This window comes from Centrocercus urophasianus, unplaced genomic scaffold, assembly GCF_019232065.1.
Source record: "Centrocercus urophasianus isolate 14NV4802_14NV808 unplaced genomic scaffold, USGS_Curo_1.0 seq_31, whole genome shotgun sequence".
Lineage (NCBI taxonomy): Eukaryota > Metazoa > Chordata > Aves > Galliformes > Phasianidae > Centrocercus > Centrocercus urophasianus.
This window is the reverse complement of record NW_024884878.1, coordinates 5,092,284-5,119,902: the sequence shown is the minus strand read 5'-3', so window position 1 is coordinate 5,119,902 and position 27,619 is coordinate 5,092,284. Positions and strand designations below refer to the sequence as shown.

The window sequence follows — 27,619 nt, the reverse complement described above, 5'->3', positions numbered from 1 at the left end:
AACAAAAAAAACCAAAAAACTTCTTCCCTTAGCTGAAACATTTTAAAAGGTCCACCTTCTTCAAAGAAGGCAATAGAATGCACTGTAACAGGTAAAAACCCTGTACCTCTTTTCAATATTCAAACACAAAAGGTATTTAAGAAGTTCTAATTCAAACATTAGCAATAAAAAAATCTCACATATTCTTAGGATGCTAAGTAGTCATTTTATCCCCATATCCACACTGATATACAACAAGGCATTTACTAGCAGAAAGCTTCTCATAAACTGCCTTCGTTGTACAGATTTCAAATGTTAATGCACTGAGAATAACATGCTAGGCCTTGTGCGTTTTGTTTGTTTTAAAGGAGACCTGCAGCACTCTATCCCCAAGGCGGTATCCATTCAGGCTCGCTATGGCCATAGCTGCCTCATCATAGTTTGTCATCGTCACAAACCCAAAGCCTTTGCACTTATTGGTGTTAAAGTCACGGATGACTTTCACGTTGGTTACTGCTCCGAAGGGTCCAAACATCTGCCAGAGGATACTCTCATCAGCATCTGGGGCCAAATTGTACACAAAAATGCACCATCCGGTTCCTGCGTGTCCAGGGATGTTAATTCCAGCCAAACTGGTCATTCCATCTATGGTCATGGGGGGAAACCTACTGAAGAAAGAGGGGAAGCGAAATACAAACAGAGCAGCTGTTTTAAGGAAATCAAAAGCAAGGAAGTTTCAAAAAGAGGAAAGGATGGAGGGCTTTTCACAGGTAGCTGGGACTTATCGGCTGGAACAGTAAAGCAATTTGGGATTTTTATCATTCATCTACACAAAATACAGTGCATAGGATGACACACAGATGTGGGAACAGTGTTTGGTTTGGATGAAATGGAAGAACTAAAGAAAAGCGTGCTAGAACACCAGAGAGGATTAAGTCACTTGGAATATGGAACAAAAGCTTTGTCTTCCATGCACGGTGCACCAAAATGAACAACTTCAGATGAAGTCTCAAGAAGCAAAAATAAGTCTTAACGAAAAAGTAATGATAGTCAAAATATTTTCTCTTAATGAATTAGCTATTATGAATAGAATGGTTCATTATTACCTCTTTACTCCATAAGCCATGTTGAGCAGATTGTCCAACCTGAAAAATAGTCAGCAAAACTGTTGTAACATAAAGGGCTGGAAAAGTCTCGAGGAAATCTGGTACATTATTACCAGCTCCTCTGCACTGCTTCTACAGGTGCTCATTAATAGCTTGAATACCACCAATACAAAAATACAAAATACTACACAGTTAATGTAACACGAAACAGATGTTCTTATGTAGCATCCCCAATCTCAACTAATTCCGTTCAGAAAGGCTGAACTTACGATAGCTGTGTACCAAGTCAAATAATACCATAATAGCAGCATACAGTTGCAGTATGTACGCTTCAGCAAAACCTTCCAGATTACACATTTGTTTCTGATGAAGACTTTACTGAGACTTCTCTCAGTATGGTGACATGAATATCTAGATAGAAATAAGGTTCTGGAACACCAGCAAGTAGTGGAACATGCATTGCAAAAAAAAAAAATTATTATTTTTTTTTAACTATTTTTTACTCTTCTCTGGACTAAACTCCTTCAGAATACTGATATGTACAATACAGGCTGTGAACTTTCTCTCCATCTCTAGACCCTCTGGAGCTACCCTGCCAATATATGAAGCAAGCAGTGCCTTCTACTGCTATTATAATAACTTCAGTACTAAAATACAATCTGCTTCTCCAAGAAAAATGTATTCCCTAAAGAAGCTCTTATTTCTTCCTGGCAAAGCTCAGATGTGAAGAGGACACCTTTTGCTGAAAGGTTACCTCCAGGATGCCACAAAATTAAGTGAATAAAGACTTACATGATGTGGTTTTTAGCTTACAGCCATCTTGAAGATCCGTACCTCACCGTTATTTTTCTCCAGTAATGAACTTTAAGAACCAGTGGTAGTATAAGGAATCCAAAGCCAAAGACTGTAATTGCATAAGTCATGCACCAAAAAAATAAACAGTGAAATGAAAAACAATTTGGTCTTACTTGCAGGTAAGTGAGGACCAAACAACAGAATATCTTGATTTTGCAGTGAACAGGGTTTGAAGGATGTATGCACAAGACAGTAAGGCACTCATCACTAGAAGAGCTTAGGGAGAAAAGAAAACTGCCTGCCAACAATCAGCAGGCTTTGGGATTACATAAATCTACTCTCACTGAAGATCTGGAAGTAAGAGAAAGATGAATTCCAGGAATACCATCAGCTACAGGTATTTGCTGCACAAGGGGCTGAGGACTTCATACAGTAACCTATGCCAACCTAACTGCTTTCATCAGTTACTGGATGGCCTTAAGAGATTTGGGAAAAATGGAATTCACCTGACGATTTTTGAGGATGCTTTCAGCTGCACAACCTAAAGGATCTGAGGAGCAACTACAGGTAGGGCTGCTTTCAAAAGCCCAGACCAACATTTCCATTAAGCATGTTGTCAGTGCAAACTGAGCTACACCAATAGCAGCAGCTGAAACGCTGCAACGATGGCACAAGCAAATCCCAAATGTAAGACATCTCTCTTGAGTTACCAACATGTAAAATTTATCACGGCTGTCTCTTCCAGCAAACAGAAGCCTGAAAAAGAAGAATGAACTAATGTCTGTTGTTCCACTTTCACTGTCTGATCAGTTGGTTCTCCGTAAGCTCAACCTTTTACTTCTTCCACATCCACCAAGGAGAGAACTCACCCGTCACCCAAGGCATGCCTGATATGCACTTGATACTACTTGATACAATTATGCTTTTAAGAGGAGCAAATTGCAACACCTCCTAACGGTTGTTGCAAGCATTAACTTCACGCTTAACATCTTACCAAAACACATCCAGATAAATTTAAACTGGCATTCACAAAAATGCACTGTTTAATAAAGAAGAATCACAAACAACCAAAAATTTAAAAGTTTCAATGCCTGATGTTGCAGAAGATGGTTATTATATTGCAATTACATCATTCTGCTTCCCAAAAAAGCAGCACGAACATTCCCCAAACACTGAATACAAGCAGTATCCCTCAGTGCTGACCTCCAGCGCTGTTGAGCGCTTGTAGCACAAAGGCTGACAAGTTGGAAAGAGTCTGGAAGTTCTGCTAGAACACTGTCCATGAGCTCTGATCACTGGGACCTAAAAGGAAGGGTGGCCCACACAGAGCTTCTCAAGGCTGCTACGTTCTCTTCTTTCTAAGCACGCAGCAAGCTGATTTTGTTGTTTGTAAAATCCAATATCACACCTTGGAGTGTACCAACAGCACATTCCAGTAACATGGTTGGGGTGGGGGCTGAAAATAACCTATCAAAGTCACTGAAAACAGCAAAACACTCAGAAATGCAGGTAATACGTTTTGTTTCACTCTCCTCTTGCCATTTGTACTTTCGAATACATTGAGTCGTCATAAGGAACTATATGCTGCAGCTTCCACACAATCAGACATATATCCACAAAAACAGGTGCAAAAGATACCTGAATTTTGGAATATGGGAAGACACTAGCATGCACTCAGTAATAAGCCAGGATAAAATCTCAAAGACAGAATGGGGAAGAAGTACAAGAGTTGAGGAAGTGAAGGATGGCTGTGGCATATCATATGGCTAAGAGATATATTTAATTACCCATGTCACTGTTGACTGAATCAACTTTCAAATTAATGAAGAAAGCACAAAATTAAAAGCATCCTTAAGTGATTTGTACTTTTTAGTGACTGTCTACAGTAAAAAGAATGTTACCTCGTTTTTAACAATAAATACGTTTACTAGATGCTTTCCAGCCATCAACAGGTTGGAACACATTTTTCTCTTTCAGCTATATTCTTGGAGCATAGCTGCAGAAACTCCATGGGTTTCTTTCATACAAATCACAGAGGGCAGGAACAGGACAGAGAAGAAATCAAAGAGTGCAGGGAAACCAACAGGCCCCTGGGAAGATACATTTTCCAACTCAGTTAAACAGAAGTATCTTACTTACCTAAAACGTTGAGCCTGCTGAGCTAGAGGTGCTGGATACCTTCTGTTTGGAGAATGGTACAGTTGGGAAAGGATGGCTTGATTGGTTTTTTGGCTAGGATTGTTAGCAAACTTCACAGTAATGGGCTCTGTGGCAGCTGGAGGCTTCTGGCCGTTCAAGCCTTTGATAGCTTCTTCTGCCTCAATACGTTTGTCAAATCGGATAAACCCCACACCTCTTGACATACCTGCATACAGTGAAGGAAACTAATAAATTCAGAGGCACATTTGACAATATTTGATTCTCTCAACAAGTGCTATAAACAGTTCCTGAATTTTTAGCTTACTAGAACTGGTCATACACCGGTAGAAGACTTTTTAGAAAAGTGTTGCAGTGCTTGTTTTTTGGGTTGCGTTGGTTTATTTAAATTATACGAGGCAAGCTGCTTAGAAAGAAGCCATGGAAGGCTGAGTCAGAATATATGCTGAAACAGTCATTTTAGAGGAATGGAAGTGAACCCAGAATTGCAGAACTCGTTTGCACTGTAACCTCTGTTCAGTTGGTGCTACTCTGCAGTATCTAAGTGATTTACAGAACCCCCATAAATATAGTCTACTACTCCCTAGAAAGGAGAAATGCCTTATGTTCTCTTGCAGCATCCCTTGAAGTTCACTTTGAAGCAAATATGGTAGAAGAACACAAGAGCGTTCTAGGTTGCAGTAATAGGAATTACAGAACAAGTTTACTTCTGTAAGTGAAAGACTCCCTTTCAACATACAAATGTGTTTTTGTTGGGATGTTTTTGAAGGCAACTGATTTTTTTGGGCCACAGACTCTTCATGGGAATAGGCCAGTCAAAAATAACAGGCAGGGAGATCAGCACGTATTTATGGAAAGTCTTAGGGAAATAACTCAAAACCTCATCCTGCTGCTTGGATATAAACATACTGAGGTGTCAATACTTGCACCTACCACATTAAACCTTCTACGTCTAGTATTACTTTCTGTTGTGTGCTCAGTTTAACAGTCCTGAATCCATTTAGAAGCCTCTTACATTTCTGTTCATGAATAAGCAGGCAAGTTTGAAGTTTGTCCTCACTTTAGAAAGGCATTAACTAGAAGAAATATTCTGTTCATAATCAATGATAATTAAAGGAAAGTGACAACAAATGAACAGGCATAAGAAAGCTCTAGAGGCAAGTGTCACAGTCTCAACTTCGCATTTCTCATCCATCAGTTTTTGTCACAACCTTATTATTCATACCTTCTGAGTCTCTCTTCCATTCTTCTTAGCAACTTTGAAAAAAGCTTAACCTGAACAATCCATGTCAGAGAACCACTGTGTTCCAACTGGGATGAGTATGAGTACTTGGAATTACAGTAAACATTTTTAGAAGTTTATGCGTACTTATTAGCCCCCATCAAATGCCGCTCTTTCTGTGCAATATACAAAAGCACTCTGGAAGCAGTTATTTGTTGAACAAAGATTAGAAATATGTCCAGCAAATCTACATCTTCTACAAGTCAGTGCTTTGCATCTAACATTCATTTTCATGTTTCTCTCTCTCCTCAAAGTGTCAATATTGTGATTTATGTTAAGATAAGTGCAAAAGAAAAAAAAAAAAAGCCTGGGCAGTCAACTACAGGCCAGCCAACCATCAGACAATCACATACATGTAATATTTTCAAAGTAAGGTTATTTGAAAACTTTAAGCCAGCATGAAAGTTCAGCATAGATGTTTTACTGCCCTAGTTTGAAGAGTAACCACCAGTGTCACTGACATTCATTTACTTATTAGAAACACAACCTAGACTGTAACTCACCTTCTAAAGCTTATTTCTATTTATACATGTAAAAGACACTCTGAAGATATTTATATGGTGTGTGAATGTGGTTCCCAGGCACATGGATTAGTGGTGGGCTTGCTACTGTTATACTGACAGCTAGACTTTGTGATTTTCAGTGTCTTTTCCAATCTAAATAATTCTGTGGCTCTTTAAGGCATTGCTAAATGCAGAGTTGAACTGCTCCTGAGGAATTCAATATTCATGCTCTTCAGAGTGTCTCAAGTGACCAAGGCAACCATGAAGACAGTCTTAATAGCAACTAACAGTCCACACCTTTTGTAATTCAAGCCTCCAAGAACCAGCAGTGCATTTCTGCATAAAATTATTTTTTAAAAAAATACATAGTAGCATTTCATAAGGAGTATGGGGACTACTTTTACATAGAAGCTTGGAAAAGAAGATGATAGCAGCTGTAGATTTATTACAAGACATGAAACAGGATTCAAACCTGCACCTATGTGGTGGAAATGATTCAAGCTGGCTCATGATACTCCACAATCTATTTTTGTCCATTCATATTTATGAACAACTGTAGCAGAAGTTTCCATTTTTTAGCCCTTATACAGCTTTTATACATTTCAGAGACAAGACTACTGTACTGAAAGGTGAAATATTTTTCAAATTGCTAGTCCAAGAATGAGAGCACACAAAGCTGCCCACTTACCAGTGAGCTGGTCAACTAAAATACGAGAAGTTATAATGCGTCCATATTGGGAAAAGAGTTGTTCCAGTTCCTTCTGAGTCATTGTTTTGGGAAGTCCACTAACATACAAGTTTGCATCTCTGATAGAAGCTGAACTTGGTCGCGCATAGGAAACCTATGAAGAACATGAAGCAATAAACATGAACACATCCAAAATACTTGGAATAGAACAAACCACACTGTTCTGAGATACTGAAGTGTTTTTCAGGATAGACACTTCACAATGACAGCTGTAAGACGGGAATGCAACACAGATCAGAAGTTGATTGCATAAACTCATACGTAACCTGTAACTTAAGCAGTGTTCTTAATGGAAGAGAAAAGCAAGGTGTATATACACCAAATCTATATATAAAGTGTTATTTCTGAGCAATTTTAAGATTAAAGAGGATTAATACCTAAAAATACTTTAATATCTAAAACTACCATTAACAACAAAAAATACCAGGGATACAGTCTTTGACAATTCAGATATCAAAGCAAAGACAGTATGAAGCACTTACAGATCTGAAGATGTTGGAGTACTAACTCTGCCCACTCTAAATGTACAAAGCTCACTATCAAATGACATAAAATCACCCAGAAGGTAGAAATAAACAATCGCATTACTAAAAATGTGCAGCAGAAGAGGTAATGCAACAAGGAACAGCCTGAGCTGGAAAGGACCTCAAAGCCCACCCAGGTCCAAGTTTTACTTGCTGCCTCAAAGTGCTTGCCAGATAGAAATTTCGTAAAATCTATTACATTCAACTCTTAAATATATCATGCACAGTTACAGGGCTCAATATCTCCCAATGAAGTCCTGACAAGTTTTACCTGTTACAAAAAACACCACAACTGGGCACACACACTAGTGGAACAGGATAGAACAAATTGCTTAGGGGCTTATTTTGTACAAAATATAAGGGTAAAAGGATTCTTAAGGAGTAGTTAGATTTATCCCCTTTCTCCTCCATAATTCAGGCTCTGTGCAGCTGAAATTCAATTCCATAAATCTACCTTTTGCCTAGCCTTGAATCTATTTTCAGATGCTTCCCACTTCGTTCACACATAGGTCAAAGAACTATAAGGCCCCTGTGTAAGGTGAAAGCAAAACAAAAAGCAATTAAGACTGACTGCCCCAATACCTGAACAAGCACTATCCTCAGTGCTGTTTTAATCATACGACCTACTAGAGAGGCATTATTAAAGGCTGTCTTGCTGAATGGGGTTGACCTACAAAAATTCTATCTGTCCAACTTCAGACGTGCTCAAACACAGAACCCTATGAGGTGCACTACCTTCCCCTCTAACACAAAAGCCACACAAGAACTACAAAGGTGTCTTCAAAATCCTTGTTTTCTGGTGTCTAGCATAGGCAACTGGGAATAACAGCAGTCTTTCCTCATTTACTTTGAATATTTTAACCAAGGTGTTCAATTTCAACAGAAAAGCTGTCAGCGCCCAGTTTCGCAACAAACAAAAGTTCCCAGTTTACACAGAGTTTCAATCCTTCATAGAAGAATGCTCTTTACTGGAGCTGAGTCTACTTTCCTCTACATGCAGTTTCCTCTTTCAAATTCTAGAAAAATGCACTAAATCTAAATCAATTTTTTGGACAAATTGAAACCAAACCTCTGAGGACAGGCTGGAGGAGTTGGAGCTATTCAACCTGGAGAAGGGAAAGCTTTGTGGGGATCTTATAGGGGTCTTTCAGTACCTGAAGGGTGCCTACAGGAAAGCTAGGGAAGGACTTTTCAGAAGGCAGTGAAAGGACAAGAGGGAATGGCTTTAAACTGGAAGAAGGTCGATTTAGACTAGCTATTAGGAATCAACTCTGTACTTTGAGGGTTGTGACACACTGGAACAGGTTGCCCAGAGAGGCTGTGGATGCCTGGATTCCAGGATCCCTGGAAGCACTCAAGGCCAGGCTGGATGGGGCTGTGAGCAACCTGGTCTGGTGGGAGGTGTCTCTGCCTATAGCAGGGGGATTGGAACTAGGTGATCTCAAAGGTCCCTTTGAACCCAAACCATTCCCTGATTGCCTCACCATTTCAGAGTTCTTCTGTCATCCAGTAATATACGCTGACAAATATTTCTTTCTATTATATTTTTTCTTTCCTTCAAAAATTTCTTTTACGTGTTTTAACTTCTTCAATACACTGTAAACTAAAACAGTTCATTTTGTGGATTTTGCACAGCAGCTGGGAACTGATAGAGTTTCTATTACAATCAGTTTTTGCTAACTAAGAGCTTAGAGAGTACTTCATGAAAAGAGAACTGAGGATTATTCCTGGAAGATGATATGAACTACTAGCTAAAGTAAGACAAACACAGCAGGTGTGTTTCAAGGCATTAAATGACTGTAACCTGCCATAAGAAGCCTCTAATTATGACAATCATAGCACCAAAGTACCAAAATGGCTGATTACAGTTGCTTTGCAGTACCATACAACTAATTTATTCAAATACTATGCAATACTTCCATGTAAATCTTGATGAAATCTCATGAACTTGCAAACAAGGCATCAGGTAGCAGATGTTGAATAGAACAGCAATTGCATTCCTGTGCCTTGTGAAAAGCTCTTTTTTGCACATCAGAAGTTTATCAGGTCCTTCCAGAGAGGCAAACAACTGTTCACTTCTGAAAACTTTCTACTTTTGATTTCATATTCAAGTCCAAGTCACTGACATTAGCTCTTCCACAGAAAGACAGGCATGGAGAGACCTCTTATGTCACTGTGCTGTTTCTTATTACCGAACTACATGACCATTTTCAGATGAGCATTTGTAGAGTTAAGTATGATGAGCAGAACAGAACTACAGAAATGAAAATGAGGGGGAAAGCATGGCACTGAAATTCAAACTAACAGAAGAGGAATCAGGATTCAGCTACCACAGGCATGGCAGATTTCCTGACAGAGCTACATCAAATAACTGATTCTGGGCTGAATGGTTTGACACATGTTCAACAACACTTTTTGCATGTGGCAAATCTGCTATCACCACAGAGCTGTGAAGCCAAGACCCAGAACTTGCAAGCTGTGTCTGACACCAAGTTATTTTCTTTCTGTATATTCAACCTCCATTCTGCCTAACACCTGTATTTCCAAGAACTTCTGCTAGGTTACCCTTACTCTTTTATGAGCAAGAAATGTACACCTTTAATATTCCCAAGTGCACAGAGGTAAACTGAACCAGAGACAAGAAAACATACAGAGAATGAAGTTCTGCTGCATTCAGCTGAAAGACAGTGTCGGATACCCAAGAGGTACAAAAACGTAACAACTAAGGAAAAAGGTATTGACAAAGTTGCTGTGAGCTTCTTTAAGTAATAAAACTATGTTATATTTGGCAGAAATACCTTGAGGGGAGCCAGGCCAGAGCTGAGACAGACTGCTTGGCAGCAGCCTAGGCAACATAAAACCCTCACTTAAGTATTTCTGAACAGCTGAGTTCATGTCTGTTCTCAAAACGAACCCCCTGCACTCCCCAGAATTCAGCACCATTAGAACATAAAGGGGCAGAGCAAAATCCATTGTTAATGGAACACAGTGAACATTCCAAGTGAAATTTGATGCCAATGGAAGCAGGAACAGATAAGTTCTACTTTACTTAGAAGTTAGATGAAGAAAGATGCATAGCTGCATGAATCACTTGCACATCTCAACTTTATTGGTCTGTTTTTCATTCTCTCTGCAATGAAGGTAGACTGAAAGTTGTTTTATCCAGGTTGAATTAAGCTGTCAGATAAGTTTTGTTTTCTATATGCATTTGTTCATGTCCTCTAGAGAACAGTTAGCATTCCAGGCAGTGAGCATTGGATGGAAAAACAGTGACTTATCTTTACATGTTAAGAAGAAAGCTTACCAATGACCAAACATTTCTCTGCTGAGAGACTTAAAGAAAAAAAACACATTAACAACTTGTAGTTTACTCAAGATTAAATCTGCTGCAGAATTGCTGCGGCTAGCTTTGAACTCAGATAAATATATAACTCAACAGCTTTCTAAGCATGCATTTTTCTAATCTTAGAGAACAGGGGCTGCAAAACATAAACCTTGCAAACTACTTCTGAACAGAAAAGAAGTCTATATGAACAGAAGATACCCAAAAGCTTGCCTAGGACACACCTCGGGCTGCTACTGTTTTCCCAGACTGCCTTGACCTTGTTTCAAAAGTAGGTTATATAGTTCTTGACAGATTAAATAACTCAATTTTCTACACAATCTAATGTAGTGATTGGACTCTCCATCCAGCTGCCCATTGCCCAAATCATTCTAATTCAACACACAAGATGGAGTAAAACAACACAAGCAGAAACGAGAGCTGTTAGGAAAAGAGAAAGATGCACAAGAAGCTCTCTCAAAGAACAACCTTAGGTCGGTTCATTGACCTGTGAGGCACTATTTAATACCTGTTTTTCTCTTGCTCAGCCATACTAAAGTGGGCTAGAACTAAAGAACCATTGCACAAGGTCTGCTTGATCAGCAGTTCAAGTTCAGCATTGCAGAGAATGAAAATTCAACCTTTCTTACTCATACACTGGCCTGACAAATCTCCCTGCTGATGAGCACAACCCAGCAACAGAGGAATAGATAGCACAGTTCTCACAAATGAAGCTGCTGAAGCAGTATAGGTCTGGAAGCATGATGATGTCCCTAACTACAGCTGGTTTCCTGCTCACCGTCTCCAGAACGAACATGTAGCAGTATCATATGCTAGAACTGTCTCTGCCTAACCTTCTATCTTCCGTTCTCTGCTACTTCAATTTTGCATTTTGCTGCACAACATGACATGTGGCAAAGCATTCCCACAGTTAGGGCTCAATGGGTATTCCAGCAATGACAAGAAGCATCGTTTCCATACAGGTGATGTCCTCTCAATGAATGAGCAGCCAGGAAGCCAGTCAGTCATCTTCACAGCGCAAGAACTCTCTCCAGGAGGAGCCTAAGTGCTGGTGACTTTGGGCAGGAGGGTCAGTTCTCTACATACAGTTTAGGCTCCTCACCCCAGCAGCAAAGCTTTTGGAAAAAGCCGTAATGGGGATCAGATCTGTCAGAAGCTGAAGCTCTTCAGCAGTACTAGGAGACCAAGGACTGAGGAATAACTGTGGGAGATACACGATCTCATATTCTGACTGATTATCTGGCTCAGGGAGACTGCTGCTCTGTGGATGGTTACATCTGATACATCACAGAGATGCTGCTGATGCACACAGAACTCTCAAACTGTGCCTCCCTTTGCGGGCACCAACAGTCCCAGAAACCTGAAGAATATGAGGGACTGCAAGGCTCTGAGAGGCTGGCAGTCCAAGAGGAACTGCCTCAAGTTCTGCAAGTAAGGAGAGAGTGCTTGAAAAGCAGAGGTTGGTACTGTGGGTTATGAAGAGGCCGAGTAACTACTGTCAACAAAAAGAGATTTAAATGGCTTTTGGCCACAGAATTGGCTGACAATCAAGTACAGCCAGAAAGGGATGGGTTTCTTCTTCATGAGCACAGTAAACATGTGTAAAGACTGACCAGTCTGCTATTGAGAGCTTCAAATTAGAAATGCAAAGCCAAGAAGATAAAATGCAGGTAAATGACACAAGTTGACAAAATGCAGACTGATACAGACAAGAGGAACCTCTAAAACAATGGAACAGTTCCAGAGGACCAGATCCCAAGTGAAAAAAGAAATAAGTGACAAGTGCACATCAGTGGGTTAGGTATCAATTTCCAGGATATCAGCATAACTGAGCACCTTAAGCTGGTGTACATGAACACATTCACCACTGGGAGCAACCAGGAGGAAATATAGGTCCACATGCATCTACAAAGCCAGGATCGCACCAAGGTCACAGATGTTTTAACCGCTCATACAGCAGGAGGGTTACCAAACATGGATGCAGCTCTCCAGGAAGGACAAGAGATGGGTGAGTGTGTGTCCTTTCTGTGAGACACGGAGAATGCATGAAGAAATGCCTTGGGAGTGAGAAGTCCACAGAGAGATAATGGGTCATGATTAGCAGGAAACAACAGGAGAGACACTGACATGCAACTGCTACAATCTGACCAGGAAGATACAAACCCTTCTCTGAGTAACTGGAATAAGCAATAGGTCTTCCTCCCCAGGAAACTTGACTCACACCAATATCTGATGAGGAACACCACAGGGTGGGAGCAAGCAAACCATGAGTTTTCAGATACGCACTGATGATAAGTTCCTCACAAATCCAAAGGAGGATACACTGCTGGACATAGTACTTCCAAACAACAAAGAGTTGGCTGGGGATGCAAAATTTGAGTACATTGTGGCCAAAGCAATCATCAGCTGGAGGATTTTAAAATACTGTAAGGATGGAGTAGGGCAAAAGGCAGGACCACAGAAGAGCAGACTTGGGCTTGGGAGTGATTTTTGAATATCAACTCCTTTTAACCATGCTTTCCTCCAAGTCTAAATCTCATTAGATTCTTCCAAACTGAACACTATAAAACAGCCCAAAGATCCGTTCTAGCAAACAGCAAATCAACTAAAGGTGACCAGATACCTGCTAGCATGTACAAGACATTAAACTTCACGAGTGTAGGATGTGAAAGCAAGGGCAGATGACAAAGGAGGAACATGCAAACTGTCTGAACAGCTGAAAAAGAGGATATGAACAAATGCATCAACAGCAGATAACTAGGAAAAACAGAACTGATGCTGAACTCATAGTAATGATGAGAATGTTTGTTCTTGTGATGCACTGATGTCTACTGCCAAGGCCACTGTTGATAAATTGATAAATGCCACTTGGAATAGTTTGACATAGCAGTCATGGCCTACACTGAATGCTTTTAAGAAAGCAACAAGCTCTAACTAGTAAGTACTACTCAAGTTTCAGTGTAATTCCCTTTAAATTCAACAAGGTATTCATGTATTTTTCATATCTAGGAACATACTATCCATGTAGGGAAACCTGCAAGAGGTACTCCTGTCTCTTGATTCATACATACTGGTATTTACAAAGATCAGCCACATAAGAATATAAACAGAAATCAGTACATCAGGATCAATACCTAAACACTACCTCTAACCACTTCGCTAAGCACCAGAAGTTCTGATCAGGTGGGGAAAAAAAAAAAAAAAAAAAAAGAATCACAAGTTCAAACACCTAATATAACTGAAGATTTAACTTGTTCCTCTGGGACCTTTTTCCTCTGACTACTGCAGGTCAGTATTAGAGAAAAATAAGAATGCACAAAACATTACTGGTACAAGAGAACTGATGCCCATGCAAAAGAAATTTGTATAAAGTAAAGGACATTTGGTTTTTATTCATTCAGATTCATTTTCCTGTCAGTTTCCTAGTTCAGTTACTTCCCGATCCTTCCAGATTCATTCCTTTTATGTAATATACATACACTGAATCAACAGCTGAAGTATTACTTCCACAGACCCTTCAACAGGTGAACATTTTATCAATAAGCATCAGAGTTTGCAACATCAGAACTATTAAACAGTGCAAGTCAAGAAGCAGCTGGAACGTCTGATTTTTAAATATTTAATGACAACATATAGAACACATTTGCTCTGCAGGAACCAATTTAAAAACTGTTTTCCTGGAATTTTCCATTGCTGCTAATAGCAAAGACCTGCTACTAGAACCTCAAATAATATGAAATCCAAGTATTTTCACTGCTTTAATATTTCATCTCTCAGCATCAAGATGAATTGATTTACAGCTTTCAGCCCAAAACTGTGAAAGCTAGCAGGTTAAGCAATGAAGTTGCCAAAAAAAAATGCAAAGATCAAGTCTTTAAAATAGAATGTCTCAATTTCTTACCATCTGCTACTACCTTTTGATACTTCAAATACTGTACTTCTATTTTTTTTTTTTTTTTTTACCACTTAGCTACTTAATAGTCTAAAGAGCAAGCAGGGAACATATGTTGCCTGCATGAACTTTAGGAAAATGTGATTAAAATTTAAAACCCTCTGCTTAAGGTATTCTGGGATCTTAGTGTTTTAGAAGTCAGAATTTCAATGTATGTTTACCTCCAACAGCTTCCAGTGTAAATTTTTAGCTTAGGATGCTTTGGCTGATAGATACTACCCATTTCTTTTAAAATACTTGTTTTAGTGGAGAAAAAGAAAACCAGACATCCACAAAGCAGGCTAAACATTTCTGCAAAGCATACAGGTGTATACTGGGAGAAGACAGACATTAGGAATATAAGCACCCTTGGCAAGCACAATAAAATAAGAATATATTGTTTCTGCTTAGGCAATGTTCTCAGAGGTGACTGTACAAGGCAAGTGTCATAACCTGCACTTAGGTCAGTATATGAGATGCCATGATTCGAGATCTCTTCATGTATTTCCAACAGAATGATGAAACAGAACAGTGAGCTTGGTTTCAGCTGTCACTAGTCAGGAAAAGGCTGCCAGAAGAATGTGTTGCCATGCATTTATCAAGTCTACTTTCTGCCTCTATTCAAATTAAAGATGGACTCATTCCAAACAAACCTTGAAGGCTGGTTTTCCACTTTATGCAAGACTGTTAGGTTAACACGTAGGTGCTGTGCAGAGTTTATGCTGGTGGTAAAAGCTTGTACTAACACATTTGTGACAAAAGCAGACTAGCAACATGGGCTTCCTTCTGTAAATAAAAGCAACTTAGTGTGTTTTAATAGTTCCCAAGAAAGGTCTGTTAAACACTGCTTCACCTACATGCCTAAATTAGTAAACAGACTGATAACAGGTTTTGCTTTTACAGCTTGGGCTGCAATAGATAGCACAGAAATGCCCTTTCAATACTTTAATCAAACCATGTTTTGCTATTCCAGTCCCCATCTTATGAAGAATGCCAGCTAAACCCACTGCCAGAGTTCCAGGTTAGCAATGGAATACTTGCTCATTCCATGCCCAATGCAAAGGGAAGGAACAGACCAATCGGCAGGTTTGTTCATTCAGAAAAACAGACACAATCAGAACCACAACTGGCCACAAAGTGGTAATCTGTGGGATCCTGGTCTGAGGGACCAGGATGATTCACCCAGACACGAGGCTCATCAGAACACTGAGATGCAAATATACTAATTGTCTCAGGAGGTTTCAGCACAGCAATATCAGTTCCTATGCACTGGATCCCCCACACTGCCACACAAGGACAGCTATGCTGACCAGCACAGCTCTTTATATGTTCCTATCAACAGCTCTGCTGAAACACTGAAGCTCCAGCTCTTATACAAGTAAGCCTACGGTAAGATGTTAGAAGTGACTACTGACAGACACAATAGTTCACAAAAACCAAAGGACATACCTCAAAAAACAAAAACAACCCAACTTCTTTTGAACTTTGACATTCCCTGAAAAAAAAAAAAAAAGTAAAAATGGTGAAGTCTCCTTACAGATGGGAGTTGCCTGCAACTGCTCACTGGAAAATCTTCCCCTTTGCATTTTTACCATCTTCACTCAAGCATGTTACTGCAGAGTGTGAACACTGGATATGATGTCTCAAATATGGGGCTTTCATCAGTTTTAAAGTTAAATATTGAAGAGAAAAAATTCACTGATTATAGTAATAAACTTGTGCTCACAAGGATAGGTTACTGTAAGATTTTGTACTTTCACTTCTCTTTGACCACATTATGAAATTCTGTGTTTGACTTGTCAGGCAGGAGAACCACCACAGCCACCTGGCACTTCTCTCCTGCAGCACAGCTCACATTTGGCAGACCCGGCTTTCCAGTGGATAGCAGAGCAAAAGACCCAGCTGCAGAGAAAATCTGGACCAGCTGCTGGGAAAACCTGGATCAGCACGAAATCAAGGTAAAATTTGGTTTCAATTCTATCTATAAATCCCAGCTAGACATTTTAATCTACTCTTCTCTCTTTTCTTTGCAATTTCCTCAAAATGGAACATAATTTAATCATTATGAAAGCAGATGTAAGAAGAAGCTGAGTACAGAGATGTAAGCTTTACGATGGACACAGATCATGAGCAGATGCTATTTGGATGAGAAGAAAGGTCTAAGAGGAGTGAGACAACCATATGAGAAACTGAAAAAGCCCACAAGCAATCCACTGAGATAAAAACATCTCGCAAGGTGTAAAGCATATGATTCTCTAGTCTAGAAAGAAAGCATTTCTTCACAGTACTATTCCCAAGGGTATCTTGAAATACAGCAATATCTCCTTATGAAAGCAAGACATTTTTTCAATAACTAAAGACACACTGTATACAGAGGCTGAGCAGTCATGTTGACACAGGTGAGGCCAACAGTTGGTCTTACATCAGTAAGTCATCAACTCTTTCCTGTCACTATTAAGTCAGTCATTAAGCTATGGGTTTTCTAAAAGAATATGGCCTATTCTCATCATTTCTCAGGAGCCCTACTGATCAACAATAGCATTGTTTTCAACACATGGCAACAACACACCGGAATAACAGCTTATGTTTCATTTAAGATTTTAAGGGTCTGTTCTCTCCCAATGCCCATTCAGGGTTTACAGCTAGATGAATGCCCTCTACTTAGGAATCAGTCAGCTTTGACTCTCACTCAGTCCCACGCCCCTGGATAGCACCAAGTTATCTAAGAACCATGTTTCATTTGGAAAAGCAACTGTAATACACTGGTTTTTCTGGACAGAGAAGATGCTTCAACTAGAAAGGCTGTTATAACTTCCAGCAGCTTCCAAAAAAAACCCCAAACCAACTATCTTCTGTTCTAGAATCCCCAGGAGGAACACGCCTTAGGAAAAAACAACTTCCCACTCGTGAGAATTTTCTGCAAGCAACGTTGTTGAAGATACCTGAATCTCTTTCATGCACAAGTGATAAAACTTGATTCTATAAGCAAGGACAGATCAAGGTTGTACTGCACTTAAACACTCTTTTCCAGTGTATTGTGTGCTTATACAGTTAGAGTATACCTTCAAAAAATCCTTGGAAACATCACCAACATAATAGGAATGTATGTTTAAGTGTCCTAACATAACCTGAAGTTAATAAGATTTTTCATAACCTCAATAGGCTTTGAAAAGAGTCAGCTAGAGAATCTCTGTGCAGCATGTCACAGTATCCAGCAGTGTGTTTCAAACATTACAATGGTCTACATTTGCCTTTGGCCTTGCAAGTAGCAGCTTGGTGTATAAGAGTAGCACCATCTATTTAAGAATATGGTCAGTTTAGGCTAAAAATACATTGGTGGTCTCAGAAAGAATAAGAAAAAAGATGAACAATTAAGCCCAAGAAAACATCTGAGCACTGGTTACCAATTTCAGCAAGGATGGCTCAAGACATTTTAAATTAAGTGTCCAGAGAGGTTGCCCTTGACCAGGACACTGGTTTTCCTTCTGCTTCTTGCTATTAGCACTGAAGAAGACGTAAGACACCATCTTCAGACATTAGAATAAGAAAGGATAGATATGGTACTTTGGGTTTGACAGGCCCTGAACTGCACTCTCCAGTTATAATTTTTTAACCCTTCTGTAATCCTAAACATGTATTCTACTTTAGTAAAACAGTAGACGAGGAAGAACACCGAAATACATAATTTAACACATGAAGAAAGTCAGCTCTTCTCTAACTTACTTGAGCTCACAATTTACGTCCTGCTGACAGCTACATTTCCTGGTCCCTGCTGTGCTGCTTTTTTCTTTAGATCAATCTTAATACAATTGAGAAGAAGGTGACTAAGAACCGTTCTTAAAATATAACTGATAAAGTAAAGCATAGTTCTTCAAGATGAACATCTAGCAAAATTACCTACCACAAAGGAACACCAAAAACAGGCTTTCAGAAGACCTGGTCTGAAGTGAATACAAAAGATCTCTACTGCAGGGAACCTGCTTTAGTAAGGGAGTGGAACTCACTCATCTCTGAAGGTCCCTTCTTGCACCTACAGTGCTGTGATTCAAGTTGCTTCCATCCACCAAATCACATACAGAAGCATCGAAGTTAACAACAGGAAACAAATGGAAACCCTGTTAAAAACTAACAGATTCAGGTTTTCATAAAAGTGCTTGAGACAATATAGGTAAAATGCTGTACTATCAGAAATCTATTGTATTACAAGAGAAATAAAGCAATTAAGATCACTGATGTTTTTCTACAAAAAAATGAAATACATATTGTGCACTCCAGTGGATTTAAGGATAATAGAGATTAGAATATAAGGAAAAAGTCTTTTACAGTGAGAAGCACTGAAAGAGGTTGCCCAGAGATGTGCTTGATGACCTGTCCCCAGAGACTGTATCAGACCCTGGGCAACCTGATCTAGCTGTGGTGACCCTGTTCACTGTGGGGGAGTTGGATTAGATGGCTTTCAGAGGTCCCTTCCAAGGATTCTTGATTCTATGCTAATCCCAGGATAACAATTCTGCTGACTGCTTTGCCTTTAAAGGGTCTGCAGTACAGAAGACTTCAAAACCTGCAGTCAATTATCATCTCTTTAAGAATTACTTCAAGATCTAATTTACGTGCAAAGGAAGAACAACAAATAAAAGGACACATTCTCCAAACTTCTTTGCACCTGGAGAAAAGGCTTTCCTACTTCTGGCAGCCCTGAGATCTTTCCCATCTTTATCATTCCTGATTCTGATCTAATGAATACACTCTCCTCACTCATGCCCAACAGCTACAACAGCATTACACACTTCAAACACCTCCAGTTAAAAAAAAAAACAAAACACTTCACATAAAACAGGACTACGTAGTATAATATCCAGCCCTTTACAGGAACATACAAAGAACAAAGCAAGCAGCCTCAATACTGCTTCTGTTTTTGAAGCTGAGGTGAACGAAAAGAAGTGTACTTTTAAGTTCTCCATGTTCCTCCTCAGCAGCTCTCCAAACATAGAAACACTGACAAGCACATCATTGAGTCTGCCCCGCATTAATCACTACATACCTTGTAAAAATGTGAAAAATTAATTATCCAGATATTATTTACCTCTAAAGCCTTTCAGGAAAAACTCTTACTGCAAGGATGAAAGATGCCTGCAGTCAAAATTTACGATGTCAAATAGCCTGGAAAGCCATTAACTTGAAAGAGGTCAGATTCTCAATACTTCTATAATTTCCAAAGTAAGTGCATCTGTATTTTGGAGTAAGTACTCTTGATGAGAAAAAATAATTGTTTTTAATAAGCCGAAACAGATGTTCATGCTTGACATTTGAAGCTTTCTGGATGCATGCAGAAAAGTCATATCCTACTTAGACTTTCCACAGCATGGAGAGGGCTAAGGACAATTAAGTGCAAATTGGTCCTGTTTTTTTTTTTAATTATTATTTTCTTGCATTCTTAGTACTCAGCCCTTTGGCAACATTTACAGTCTTCCTCCAGCACTGGTTTGCCCTATCACATCTATTTATACTGGATACTTTTTGTGCAGGCTCAGAGAAGATCAAGCCTGCTCAGCTCAAGAGTCTTAGTGCAAACTGCACTGGTGTGAGGAGCCTCTGATCCTGGGAAAGTTGCAGTATACTCCTGCAAGAAAAGTGAACTGACCTGAACAGGAAAAAAGCTATGCAACGGAAGGAGAGACAAGTACAATTTAAAGCCCAGTCTCAGATTCTGTGTTATTCACTTTGGAGTAGTTTGGCATGAATGAAGAGCCATGTCATCCTATTGTGGTTTGCAGGATATGAGAGCAATATGCTCTCACAAGTGAATCCTTCTCTGAACACAAGGAGTAAGCATTCAGATAAGCCAATTAAATAACATTCATCATCTGACAGTAGGAAGGGATTTGAATTTCAGTGAAGAACAAGTTTTACTTGGAGGTGAAAAGGTACGTGTGGGGTAAGAAGGGGGCTTAAAACAGTTAAAGCTTTGACAGCATCTCCGTAACACAGCTAAAAGATGTATAATTACCATTTATAACTCCTGAAGAAATTTATGGCAAAAAAACATCTTTACCTTTGTTCCAAGATAAATTGTTCTACTGCTTCAGATTTACTAGAGTGCTTCAATTTTACCTGAAGAACACTCCTCAGGTATTTTAACTACTCCGTCACGACCACAAAATGTCTGGCACCACACCCCTTCTCTCTATCTTTGCTGATTGACAACATCAGTAAAATTCACTAGCTTTAATTAAACCTCCAAACAGAATTCCCTTTTGCCACTCACCAGATCAATGTTCTTTAGTACTGTAAGAGTAGAACTGAGATGGTAAGGAGGCTCTTATTTCACCTGCACAGTTCAATTGCCCCTGGGTATTTAGAATAAGAATGGTTTAGATTGGATAAAACCTCTGAAGATCACCTACTCCACAATTCTCTCCAGAGAGATGAGTAGAAGTGACATGACTAAAATTTTCTTCTAAGAAACGTCAGTGTTAGAGAGGAACAATCAAGATATTTTTTTCCTGCTGCACTAATTCAGAAATCAAACAAGTACTTTTCTATCCAGTGTTTTATTATTTCTTATGAAACACTTTCAAAAGCACTGTCATAGGTTTGTAATGGTACAGATCTTGAGCAGCAAAGTTGGAGGACAATTCTTTTAAAATGAATCCTACTGTGTATCTAATTAATGGTTCTAGATAGTGGTTCACAGCATCAGTGAAACTGCACAGTATAATGCCAAATGCTTAATGACATACTATCTCAGAGGACACAAACAAGGCTGCTGCACATGCCTTCAAGTCTCTCCTTGCTGTATTTCCAACACTGAACCAACAGCTCACTGCTCTAATTGCAGTTTTGTACAACAAGGCAGTGAACCATGAAAAATTGATGGCAAAAGTAGGACTTCTCTGCATGTGGCCAGAAAAATCACTGAAACTTACTTCCAACTTCCTTTTGGAAATGTTACATGTTAAGTCTGATAATTATTTCTTTAAATATATGCAAAGCTATGAAGGAGCGGGAAGAAAACCCATGGATTTAAACTTTAGATAAAATATTTCTTAAATCTATATTCCCTTGACAGGTGATAATTACCCATGTAAACACTAACAGTCAAGTAAAGAACTCGAAAGAGGAAAAAAAACCTTACTAAATCTGATTTTTAAAAAGCAGGTAGAAGGCAGTTAGATAATCGATGTTATCTTACACAGAAGGTTAGGCCTGTAGCTAGGACAAGCTATTTTCATTCCCATTTCCAATTAATATCTGTGTATGTGACTGCACCACATGTCACCTGCATTTAAGAAAACCACCTGTTAGCCCTTGCATGGGGAAGCTCTGCCATATGGAGAGCTGAGATAAGGACTGAGGGAAGTTCCGCAGCCCCATCTCACCTTGTGTCAGAAACAAGCATCGTGTTACTGATACAAGCTCTGTCCTTTGGGAGCTCCAACCCACTCACACCACATGCATCATTCAATCACCTTGGCACCCACAAGAAGGAAAGCCGAACTCTGAGATTTGTGTCCTTCTGCTAGCATTAATCACATTAAAATCCACCTCCTGACACAGCTTTGTACCAGTTGAAGGACTGACCACTGTTTTTTTTTCCCCCTTTTAAGAGAAAGAATTCTGTCTGTGCAAAAGTCATTTACGACTTACTGAAAGATACTGCCATTCAGATCATCTTATTATTTAAATTGTCTTTCTGAAGGAGTTTTCCCTAAAGTGAGGTGAAGGAAAATTCACAGAGGAAATCTACCTAACAAAGCATGTGCTGAGTTCACCTATCGCTACATGAAAGGAAGTGATACTTGCAGTGCTGTTTGCACCTCTAAGCTTTCCACACTTGGGAATTATGTTTTCAGGACAGAACAACAAGCTACCATACAAGCAAACGGGTAATCAAAAGCCATCACTGTACACACACAGTGGTATTTGCTCTATTTAGGAGTCAGTGAAAAAGTACTTCCTAGAAACATCTTCCAAAAGAGAAGCCATAGAAAGTGTTTCATGTCTTCTATGACATAGCTTATTTTCACCTTCAAGCTGAGTATCTCAGTGAAGCCAAAATTCCAGACTACTGGCAATTCTAATAAGCCTACTTACATTTATTCCATAAAGCAATACACAGGACGGTCTTTTAGAAAAAGGCAGTAGACAATAGGTTCAATTTTGCTACCCACACAAATAGCCAACAGCTCGCAAATTCATGTTTTAAATATATTTTACTTTAAGACAGTAGGTGGCATCCCTTTTAGGTGTCAGAGGAATATAACCAGTGTTTAACAGTTATATTATACTAAAGGAGAAGCTGTGGATGAGGGGTACCTGTCATATACACAATTCTAGAACATCTCACATTGGGATCAGTTCTCCCTGAACAGGAGAGCACTTAGTTCAGGCACGACATGAAGGTCCATCACCTAAACAATTTCCCTCCAGAACTGCACGCCAACAGGGAAACAAGCACTCTCAGCAATTAATCTAGCAATCTGAGAAATGCAAGGAGAATACACATCTTTTCTTCTAAAGTAAAAATATCCACTGAAGGCACAATTCCATCATTTTTCAGAACTGTACATTAAAAACTGGCTGATATCCATGTTTTAAGTTTCGAATTTAACTTCAAATCAAATTCAACCACGAGCTGGATTTTGAGTTTGCCAGTAAGTACATAATTTTTAAATGGGCTGTCAGGTCCAGATAAATAAGAATACTGCAGGTTCCATCAAGGTCCTGGTACTGACTGCTCGGAAAGGACTGCTCCCCCAAAACATGTTCCTGCACAAAGAGCTCTGATATCAGCTTCACTTCTATTCAGGATAGTCTCTGGACTGATTAGAGGAATATGAAATACAGCCTGCTTCCCAGGTGACTATTTATATTGCTTCAGAGACAAAGGTAGACATCCCTGACAGTTCTTCTCAACCACACAGACATCTCAGCTCTTCTAACAGAAGCAACTTTCTAGTGTACCAATGCCCTAAGTCCTGAAGCACATCAGAAACCCCCTTAATCAATCCTTTCCACTCTAGTGTTGAAACTGGTAAAGTCAATCAGTTTTAAACAGCATATGGGTGAATACAACCATGAGAACTTGCCCTGAAACCCAGCTTATGCTTAACAAGGGAGGGGAAGGGAGTAAAGCAGTCTTTTTCCAACTATTGTACATTAACCTTGTAAGAATTTGCTGAAGTTGAACAGAATGGAAGACGGGCAAGAAAAGTCAGAACTTGCCATTCTGTCATAAGAAAAAAGCCAACTCAGTCACTTGTCTTTTAACACAGTCCACAGAATACCCTGGGCAGATGCATTCCTTATTCTTACAGACCAAGATATTTAATCCTAATTAATGCTAAGTTGCATGTACTTGCAACATTACTGGAGTATAAATTTATTCCAAGCCTCCTTCAAAATCTGCACATGCTTCTGGAGCACCAAATGATGTCCTTCCAACTCGCCCCACCAAACAACATGGAGAGCTCCCTGTCTGCCACAGCCAAGCACCTACCCAAATCTTTTCATGACTCAGTGTTTGTCAAACAGCAGTATGTGTGTGTTTCAAATAGCATCACATACTTATAAAACTTCATCGATACGGAAGAGGTAGGAATTCTAATTGTAATCACTGTCACCTCGAATTAATTTCAGCTATGTTCAACTGGCTCAGCAGGGGCTTTTAACTTCAAACATCTTAAGAGGAGAGCTTTTGGTTACAAGATGGAGGGGCGTCACTGCTAAAGAGATCTGACTGCAAACCCTGCTGTTTAATGAAGAAGCTGGCTGACACACCGCCTTCAGACACTAACATCTGCGGAACGGATTCAGAAGTCTCCATTATCTGATTGATTTTCATCTCCTATCCTGAGATTTCAGAACCCAGACAATTGTTTGCATGAATATTTTCTTCTGTGTATAATTGTGTGATGATACACTTTAAAAGTATTAATAACAAAAACATAAGAAACATATGCTAATTATAAAGCCATTTCCTCTTCACCATGACCCTGCCTTCATACATTTGGAGAAAACGAAACCATTTTGCAAGAAAGAAAAAGATGCAATTGGAATGAAGCAAGAAAAAACAACTGATAAGCCAGGTCTCAATATTTGTACTTTTAGAAATTCAGTAAACTAAATTTAGTAAATAGGAGACACAGGAGTGTGCAGTGCAAGACATCCCTTGCTCTCCTCTTTTCAGCCTGACAGATCATCAACTTTTCTCAGATGGGTGGCAATCACAGTGCTAGTTACTTTCTGGACCAGGCTAGCAGATCAAGAAACAGGCACCTTGCTCCACAGCTAAGGACTAGATGAGCCAGTACCAATCTTAGCCACAGCTCCGAGCACTGTGGCTTAAGTTTTGGAAAAAATAACATCCAGCTCAAAATCATATTTAGCATCTGACTGTGAGTCAGTCATCTTACCCTATAAATAATAAACAGCCCAGGTGCCCTTCGAGCTCTCCTGTATGACAGCAGACTGAACAACAGGATGTCCCTCTAAGTAGGGATGCCTTGAGGACACATGCACTGCAGTAACACCGTACACCTTGACATCAAGAGACTCTCTGTTGATACAGATCCTCAGTAAATGAGTAACAGCAAAGACCCCAAATCCTACATAAGCTTCTATCTTAGATTGACTGTGTACATGTAATCCCTTAGACCTAAGCCATTGCCAAGCTAGAAACTAGGGGTGGATTTAAACATATTGAAATCAAGGTGGAATTTAGAAAACAAGAGTTTTCTAAACCTTGTGACTCAATGGGAGGGTCTCCTTGAGAAGCCTGTTTAGTCCTATAAATCTTGTACAAGTAGGGTAACTTATCTCAAATCTTGTGAAGTTTGTCTTACAATTAAGTTTTGTTAAATTTTTTATAACAATAACGTACTGCTGCTTTTCTTTTAGAAGAGAGGTGTACAGCTCCATCCATGACAGGAGCTAAAACAAGAACATGAATTCCAAACAAATAACCATATAAGCATTAACTACCTTGCACAACCTTGCAAGACCAGTAACTCACGATCTTTGTAGCCAGAACAGTTATCTCAGCATTTCATTTTAAGGACATGCAAGAGAGTATTTTTAGGCTGCAAGTGCCTTGAATTATATCCTCTTATTTGAGAAGGTAGGTAGAAGTGCACAGGGCAGCCTTTAGACGAGATAAAATATTGCACATCTGTAACTCAAGCAAACAAAGCATTTGTATGATTTCTCATTTAGATCACACTCACGTGCAAGTGCTAAGAACTTGCAACTCTTGATTTTCTATACTTAATTATAATCTAGCTTTAAATCTAACTAGGTTACAAAGGACAAATCACCTACTTCATGGTGAAGTCCTACACTATTTTACTGCCAACAGCAGAACACCTGAATTTCATTTGGAAGAACACAAGTCATAAATAAGAAAGTTAAGAAGTCAAAAACAATTTAGTTTCTCAAAGTCATAGAAAGCAATACATACTTTTATAGTTTTAGTTTGAAGTCTCAATCCATTCAGGGTGTTGATAGCTTTTTCAGCATCCTTCGGGTCAACATAGTTCACAAAACCATAACCCAAGCTCTGTCCTGGTTAAAGAAAGGAAAAAGTGATCATTAGTATATCTATGCTGTCAAACAGAAAACTAGAAGTGTTTTAAAAACCTGAAATGCGCACACAAGTTATACTGAGGAACAGTCACCTGCAACAATGAAGATTAAGATATTCACAATAACTTATTTTTCCAGTAAGGCTAATATCTTTAACTAGCCTTCACTTTTCCCATAAATCAATGTTCAGTGTTCAATGTTCAATGTTCTAAGTTCAATGAAGTAATGGCCACAGTAATTTAAATGAAAGACTTGAAAAAACTATATGAAATACATTCAGTAATTTGTTATTAACTGTTGGGAGACAAGAAGTAATGCAAGATTTTTCAAGTTCATCTTTTTAATTGAGTACAGAAAGCATAATGGTAAAATTCTGTAATAATACTTCAAAATAAGGGAATTGCAAAGGCATTTTAGTATCAGAATTTGAGCCAAGAGATCTCCAAAGCTGACTGTTTCTACAGATACTACTCAGAGTACAGCCTCATGGTAGCAAAGGGTTTTAAAAGACCATTTTGTTTCTCTATTCATATCAACTCATACAAATGACTGGACATCAGTTAAGTATCATTAGAACAAAGATGTCATGTTAACAGGTTCTTCCAGCATCACCAGTTCAGATCACAGATAGCAACAGAGAACTTCTAACTCTTATTGAGCCACAGCCTATTGCAATCAGCGTGCTGTATCTACGCACTTATTAAGCTCTTCAGACTTTCTTCAAAATCTCAAAACCAAGCATGTAACATCCTTAACTAGCTGCCTTCAGCATTAAAAAGACTTCCTGCACACAAGGACAGCTACAAAAATGTAACACAACAACAGGACACTATCTAGTAAACATACCCTTCATTAGCATGGATTTTTTTTTTTTTTTTTTTTAATACAAAGTCCCAGAGTCTCTGAAGATTATTTTAAGAACCTGGAAAAGTTAAATCCAAAAACATGAACCAACAAGTCGAAGCCATGGGAAGCATCCAATACAGCCCACTTACAGAACATTAGTTTGAGGTGTTACCTGGCAATGTACTGATAAAGGGATAAACAGTATCACATAATGCACAAGTATCAAATTTGTTTATCACAGGAAAGATATAAAAGCCATGATGTATAAAGTTCTTATATGGTATCTAGCAAAACATACGCAACGAAAATACCTGATAGGCAGAGACAAGAGAGGGTTCAGTCACAGAATCACAGAATCACAGAATCACAGAATCACAGAATCACAGAATCACAGAATCACAGAATCACAGAATCACAGAATCACAGAATCACAGAATCACAGAATCACAGAATCACAGAATCACAGAATCACAGAATCACAGAACTGTAGGGGTTGGAAGGGACCTCCAGAGATCATCGAGTCCAACCCCCCTGCCAAAGCAGGTTCCCTACAGCAGGTCACACAGGTAGGCATCCAGGCAGGTCTTGAACATCTCCAGAGAAGGAGACTCCACCACCTCCCTGGGCAGCCTGTTCCAGTGCTCCGTCACCTCACTGTAAAGAAGTTCTTGCGCACATTTGTGCAGTACTTCCTATGCTGCAGTTTCCAGCCGTTTCCCCTTGTCCTGTCTCCACTCACCACTGAAAACAGTCTGGCCTCGCCATTCTGCCCCCCACACCTTAGATATTTATAGACCTGGATCAGGTCCCCTCTCAGTCTTC

At 39.3% G+C, this 27,619-nt stretch overlaps 1 protein-coding gene across 6 annotated transcripts in view; it reads right to left on the bottom strand.

Moving 5' to 3' along the window:
• Window positions 1-316: 316 nt before the first annotated feature.
• Window positions 317-27,619, bottom strand: part of ELAVL2 (ELAV like RNA binding protein 2) — a 48,079-nt gene continuing 20,776 nt past the window's right edge. For 2 of the 6 annotated variants that reach the window (XM_042829465.1, XM_042829460.1), the window contains exons 3-7: window positions 25,827-25,930; window positions 6,511-6,664; window positions 4,020-4,245; window positions 1,086-1,124; window positions 317-647 (exon numbers count right to left, since the gene is read on the bottom strand). In XM_042829465.1, the coding sequence (XP_042685399.1) occupies window positions 317-647; window positions 1,086-1,124; window positions 4,020-4,245; window positions 6,511-6,664; window positions 25,827-25,930 (854 nt within the window). The remainder of the gene's footprint in view (window positions 648-1,085; window positions 1,125-4,019; window positions 4,246-6,510; window positions 6,665-25,826; window positions 25,931-27,619) is intronic. The other 4 variants (XM_042829461.1, XM_042829462.1, XM_042829463.1 and 1 more) reach the window with 3 other exon arrangements.